Raw genomic sequence first — 7382 nt, forward strand, 5'->3', positions numbered from 1 at the left:
TTCAGTTTATATATTTATTTTTTCGTTTGGGCCAAACCATTTACATCCCAACCGAATTTTCCGGATCTTTTTGGTAAATGGTTAACGATCTTTGTCTCTGCATTGTCGCTAGAAGATCAACCCTTGTCCTTTTTAATTTTTTTTGCCTGGCATAGTTACGTTTTTTTGATCATGTATTTGATAGATTTTCTTAGCCACGATAAGGCCTTTTATGGAAATGACAGATTTAACTCCATTTTAGCCGGCATCAGTACGCACGTGTTCTATTGATCACTCCTCGAGAGCTTTTTTCTTTTGTTGTAAAACGAAACTTGAAGAAAAATAAGAAAAAACTTAACTTGTCCAAACTCGATGAATAGACTTGGTTGCTTGATTGCTTGCTTAAGCAAATTTGAATTGGGTTTGCAAGTTCCTGGAGAAAACTGCCAATCAATATAAGGAGATTGCGGCAAAACATTACAGAGTTGTACGAAAAACAACATCTGGTTTGACTGTAACTATTTATAAGTCAAAACCAGAAGTCAATATCTGCAGCCGTACGCCGTGTTTTACAGTGCTTAACGTTCGCATGTTCTGTTGTTGCTGATTTTTTCGTCAGTTCTCTTACAGGTTCGTTGTTTCGGCTGAGTAATTAACGTTAAAATTACCATCGCGTTTTCTTGTTTACTCAGAGCTTCGTCCCACGCTATTTTTTCAAAAATAGTTTCAATAATTCGCGCGGCTACTCTAGATCGCGATCTACTGGGGTGGATCTATAGGGAGGGTGTAGCGGGTGCACCCCCCTCCCCGCCGAAATGAAAAAAAAAAAAAAAAAACCGGGTGGTTTAATGGTGCATCCCCTCCTAAGAAAAATCCTGGATCTGCCCCTGTCTAGGTCATTACTCTTCTTCAAAGTGAGCTATTCGAAATCGATCGATAAATAAACATCCCTCGGGGCGCGCACTTTTCTTTATGTGTAACTACAGGAAAGTATTAAATACACTGAAACTTGAACTATACAGTTTTTATTGATATTCGTTCTGCCACTGTAGGGCTCTCGCTTCTATAAATTCTGATAACGAGTTTGAACTACTTAGCTTTTATTGATATTCGTTCTATGCTTAATTCATCAGCCACCGCGGGGGTTTCAGTTGCTATAAATTTTTGATATCGTGTTTGCAGCCATACCAAAACTAAGATACCTTGAAGAACTAATATTTACAGTTAATTATTATTATTATTATTTATTAACTTGTAAATCAAGCTCAATAAAATGTGTTTATTGTAATAAACGTTTAGTTCGATATGAATTGTTTTGTTTTAAACAATTTGAATAAAAGAGAAGAGTGCAGCTATTGAACTATATTGTAAACAAGAAGCTTGAGAAGCTTGAGAAGCTTAAAATCGGGCGCTTAATAATTAGCTATCTGTTTTGACTTGAAAGGCAGGGTACAGTACAGTAAAAATCACTGGAAAAACAGTCACTTAAACCTATTCAGGGGGGGGGGGGGCTTTTGAGGCCCGCGCTGACTTTGGACGCTTATAACTTTTTCAAGATTCAACCAAACGCTGCCAAACTTTGCGCGTTTATCTAAAATTTATCTCGCAATAATTTGGTAGGATTAGTTATTGTGCCAGTAACTTGAAATCACCATGGCAACGTCATTTTGACAGGCTTGTTTACCCAAATTTGAATTTTTCGTGTTTCTATTTAATGATGAAAATCTGGAATGTTTTCAAGATTGCATTATTACTTAATGACACAATGGTCTCAATTTATAAAAAAAATATATTTCGCACAATACAAATAAACGACTGAACTAGACGTCTAGAAAATATAAATTTGTAACACTTAGCAAAGTGCAGCCTTTTCGCAATACTTAATAAAGGCGGTGTTTTTACCTGAAGACCAATTTTTTCCAACGCTTTAGGTGGCTGACGCATTTCAGTATTTTCCAGCCCTTACACTTTAATGGAACAGTATACAACTCCTAATCAGGTAACTACTATTATCAAGAAAATGATCACAACTTATTGACCAATGATTGCGTTCGACGAAGGAGAGCGCAATCCTAATTTTGATTTTGTGTCCTGTGTCTTTTGAGTTGGTATGCCTGTGTACTGTTATGCGGAATGAATCGAGCCGCATTGCGCGCGCAGATGTATGGACACACGATTAGCCTCCCCCGCTTAATTTTTGCAGGGGCAATTCTCGGCTGGGAAACTGGTAGCCACAGATGGCCTCGATTTCATGCAAAACAAGATGGCGTACCAAACCGAGCTCAAAAACATTATTTTGCTTGAGAAAAAGGGCTAAAAACGTGTGGCCAAAATTGTAATTTTGCCGAAAATGTCATGGAGAACACAAGAGGGTTATCATCCAAGGTAGCAGAGTTGTCGTCAGCCACTGAACGTCGTTAAAAGAGTGAAAATCGAGTAAGATGATGCGTAGTTTCGTACGGAGTTTGTTCGTAGCTAAACCATCGTGTTTTGCACAAAACTACAATTGAATTGTTATAATTGCATGCATCGAGAGTGGGTATAATACGAATCAAAATTTTTTTATCACTTCTTTGAATTTGTGATATATCGTTGTTCCTAGAAACACTAGACGTCTTGACGGGGAAATCGTTGTACATTGAATGTTACATGTCACACTTATCCTCTTCGCGTTTAGTGAGGTATATGCATATTAACTAACTTTGGTATAAGGCGTACTACTAGTAGGCCGACCATATCGTTTTTGCCAATGTCTGCCTACGTTGGGTCTATTTTACCTATAGGTCGAACGCACTCCCCTAATCTCTGATTACTACTAGTTAGGTATTTGTTTCATACCATTACTGTAATAGCAACTGGTGAAGAATAGTAGTACTGACCCAAAGTATAAGGGCTGGAAAACACTGAAAACCATTTCAGCCGCGATTCAAGGAATCCAAAAAAGCTTTACTTATCCCATATATATTTGTTTTGCAGTATTTTGTTAATTTTTGGACGATTTTGGGGGATGTCTGGGAGGTGATAGTTTTTCTTAAAGGATTAGTAAAATTTAGACAACTAAGAAATATTGGAGATTTAATGTGATTTTAAAATTTGAATTTGAAGTTAAAAATTGGTGGACGGACACCAAACAGTCTCCTGACAACCCGGAGTGCTCTTGCGAGGGGGTCAACTGTTTGGTGGTGTTTCCATTCTTTTCTTCAATCCCTTCTTTAAATCTCTTAAAGTTCCATTCAAATTCAGGTAGAACCCCACCTTAAGTTTTGTTCTTGTGAGAAAACAACAGAAGTCAAAGGTTGCGTGATATAACCAAGCATGGATTTTAATTCTCCCTCCCTTTCCATCTCCTTAGCCTTTTACTCTCATTCAATTTAATGTTTGTTTACATTTCCTAACCAATTCAGTATCGTACTAATCTGTGCCAAGCAATCAGATAATAACAGAAATTTGCCTTAATTTTGATCTCCCATACCAAGACCTTAGAGTATAAACCGCTAATAAAACAAAACACACTTGATAATAATTCTCTGAGGTTATACACCTTGCAGTATTAACGTACTAACGAACTTGATAACAAACCCCATGTCGTACTAAGGATTTTTACTGATCACATGATAGAAAATAAGTTCACAATGGTTTGTTCCCAAAACGTTTTTTACTGTACAGAGGGTCTGTATATTGACCTGTAACTTGTATACCGTATTGAAAAATTCAGAACGAACCGACTTCTGCCCGCTACCATGATATCATGTTGAAAAATTAGCTCGTTCGAAACCGTAGCAAAATCGTTAGAGACAGACAAGATACAGCCGTTTACTGGCAGTCTTTGAAAATCCTGAATTTCGTCAAAATGAGCCAAAATAAAGTTTTAAAATTTCCTTTATCAATATGGTTCTTATCTTTTTATTCAATTCTATGAACTGCTTTTATGCAGTACTGTCCACAAAGATTTCAATTTCCTCAAAGTTTCGGGACAACTGGATACAAAATATTTCGTGCAGAATGTAATTTGATTAAGCGAATGTTTTCACGTCTATAAATACTTCAAGCAGTGAATGAAAAACCGTTTTGTTTTCATCGATGAGAAACACTTTCAAATAGTTAATGCATAAAAAATAACAATCAGATCAGAATACAATAATTACTAATGTAAGGTCTCGCTATTATGTCTCGGCAGAGATACTTCTTTTTTGCAAGTTCAAATGTATGCAAATTTCGAAAATTCAATTGGTATTTAATTATAATTATTCGAAGTTTTCATTTTCAAGTCATCTTTTCATTCGATAACTTTACTGATCTCGTAAAAAATTCCATTCAAGTTCACACCAATACTGTACATTGCCAATGTTTTGCTGACGTCTTGAGAAGTGTCTTACTAACGTCACTAGTCAAATCTAAAATATATCCAAACCATGTTGTGCAAACATTCTACTTTTTGTGACAGGCGACTTTGACGCCCAACTGTGCGGAAACATGAATGAAAATCGACATACTTCTTGCTAAATATATAAAAAAAATAGTTTTAAAGTGGAGTCCGCCTCAAAAAATGTACCGCCAGATCACACTGCTATTTGTAGAAACCAGCAAAGCGTCTAGTTTCAAAGTTTCCCACAAAAACATTGCGTGACATGAATGACGTTATTCCTTTTATTTACAAAAATAGCTTCAACTTGTCAAAGCAACTACAGTTTCACAATAGTGATTATTAGTACTTTACCCCTTAAGCTTTTTTCTCTGTCCTCCCGCCGAAGCAAAGAAGAGAACCAGATTGAAGATTAGCCCAAAAGTCGACCCAGTGTTCCTACAACGATTTACTGTCAAAACTGAAATGAAACCGATTGGCCCAGGCTATCCCCGTCATTTTTAGCCGACAGGAGACTATCGTCTAGGACACCCAAAGGGTAAACTATAAATCGGCCACGCCCGATTAAAAAGAAATAAAATGAAATAACATGGTTTAAACTACGCCTTTCTACTGAACGGTGGGTGTTTCAAAGTTAAATTTTTGAATGATTCTTTCAACGCAAATGTTACGTTCATCCACCAAATAGTCAATAAAAATCAAAGGACCATATTAATGTAAACAGAACAGGAGTACAGGAATACCATTTCCCTTAATTAACCGTTTTTATTTATTTATTTATTTTGTTGTATTTCTTTTCAAAATGAGCGGACTTCCAAGGCTCGTGGGGAGGGGGGGGGGGGGGGACGGACGCACCCTCCATACGGGCCTGACTTTCATACTTCACCTTTAGTTTCACTTTATCGTTTTATCATGCTTCTAAGCAGTTAGCTACGTTACGAATGTTCGTGCAGATGACCCTTATAAGTCTTTTAGATGTTGACTTCGCTAAGCCTGCTCTTCATCTGGTCCGTATTGAGTCCTCTCGTTGGATGACCAAAGGATTTCATTATATCGCAAAATTCTCCCATGTTGTGTATTTTTTCCAGCTTCGAAGACATCTTGTAAATCAGTGCAACTTTATACAATAATGGCGCCCAAACCGAGCTAGACTATCTTGTCTCATCAAATTACAACGGAAAGCACTTTGTGGCAAAGCAAAGGTTCTCGTACTAGACATAAACAAGAAGGCTAGGAGCTAATAAAATTGAAGAATTTGCTTAAACCACAAAAAGAAAGTGTTAACAACTATGATAAAATAAACCTATTACAACTGCAAGTGCTGCTTACCTCTTTGTCCTCTCGTTCCAAACAGACCACAATGACAGTGTAGACTTCATCTTGTTCGTAGGAAACTGTAGTGACCTGTAGTGTGCAGCGACCTTACGCATTATGATTAAATATTCGAATGTTTCTACAATTACAAAAGAGGTAGTTGAAAGAACTTTTATTTGTCCCAAAGCATTATGAATTAAGCATTACGAAGACAATAAACAGATTCTTTTCTTTTTAGCTCTTTCTCGTCGGCGGTTAAAAGACACGCCATTATTACCATTCCCAGAAACTGCTAACTTTTTCGTGGAAAAACAGGAAGCTACAAGTTCCAATCATTTACAGTTGTCACGTATTTGATATTGGGGTATTCAGTTTGCGCACAAAGAATTCTATTTTTCTTGTATATTTTTAGTGCAAAATAACCACTATATTATAAATTGTGTATGTTTTATCACGTGACGCCTAGTTTGCAAAGCTTGTTTATATATAACGGCGTGACACATTAATAACGCTTTTGTGTCATTTATGTCAGGCATGCTTAGGTTTGTATGAAAAAAATATCTGGTATCAAGTCAACTGACTATCAATGATTTGTATAATTATGTAGATTTTGAGATAAGAAGCTTCAAATTCCAGTATTAATTAATTACATCTGACATATGTCTCTAGTTCCTCTTGAATTGCTACCCACGAAAAGTATTTCTCGTCGCAAAGCAAGAGAAGCATATCTTATAGACCGAGGCAAAACTCTTGAACCTAATGGCCTCAATAGACGCTTTGAACAGTGATTTGTTATATCTTTAGATCTTTTTATGAAAGCTAGCTTAAAGTTATAATTATTATTATTATTTATTGTTTTATTTTTTATTGTTCTATTTTTTATTTTTATTATTATTTTTTATTTTATTTATTTTATTATTATTATTTATTATTATTTTTAATTATTTTTTATTTGTTTTTGTATTTGTTTTACCTCTTATATATTTTTAGTGCGTGTATTTTCTTTGTATGTATATACTACATCCTAGACGCTGTATTTTTGTATTTTATGCTTTTTCCTTATATGGCTGTCATGTTACGTATTATCCACTTGTATACTTTAATTTAAATTTTAGGAGCCGTTAAGTTTCATCTCACTCCAGCTCTGGCCCTGTAGAAGACTAGTTGAATAGTCGAAATATCGGCCAAATCCAATTACATTATCCAATACAAAGTGTCGTCATACTAACCGTGCATTTAAAGTTTACTGTTTTATACACCTCGAGTGAGTTCTAGTACATGCATCTCCAAGCTACGTGAGACCTGGCAAAGAATTGTGCCATAGTCTTCCTAACTTTGTATGGCCCTCTGCATTTAATCGTCCCACATAATTAACTACTGTTTTTATTATATATTATATATGACCTTCATCATCATCATCATGACCCATTGCGCCAGTAGGCGCATAAGGCCGTCACGCTTTCTGACAACACTCCCTGTTGCGTGCCACCGCTTTGGCTACTTCCCAGCTCGTCCACCCCGCCTTGTTTCTTTCCTTTTCCACCGTCTTTCTCTAAGTTGTCTTCGGCCTCCCTATAATATAATGTTAAACTCCTTCCATAATAAGCCCTCTAGTCTATAAGCTTATGGGCATTTTAAATTAATTTAAATCTTTTAAAATATAACATTCTTTTTACCGAGAAGTCCCCGGCTGTGCAGGAGTTGTTTTGTAAATTATGAAATTTTA

General features: G+C 36.1%; 2 protein-coding genes across 2 annotated transcripts in view; one reads left to right on the plus strand and one right to left on the minus strand.

The window, feature by feature from the left end:
* LOC144662979 (uncharacterized) overlaps positions 1–631 on the plus strand; it is a 19500-nt gene extending 18869 nt beyond the window's left edge. The window contains exon 9 of the mRNA XM_078523905.1: positions 610–631. Within this exon, the coding sequence (XP_078380031.1) occupies positions 610–631 (22 nt within the window). The remainder of the gene's footprint in view (positions 1–609) is intronic.
* Positions 1–7382, minus strand: part of LOC144664110 (dynamin-like protein 2) — a 125151-nt gene that overhangs the window by 73379 nt on the left and 44390 nt on the right. The window lies entirely within an intron of this gene.

Source organism: Oculina patagonica, chromosome 8 (assembly GCF_052425735.1).
Source record: "Oculina patagonica isolate OP01 chromosome 8, crgOcupat, whole genome shotgun sequence".
Lineage (NCBI taxonomy): Eukaryota > Metazoa > Cnidaria > Anthozoa > Scleractinia > Oculinidae > Oculina > Oculina patagonica.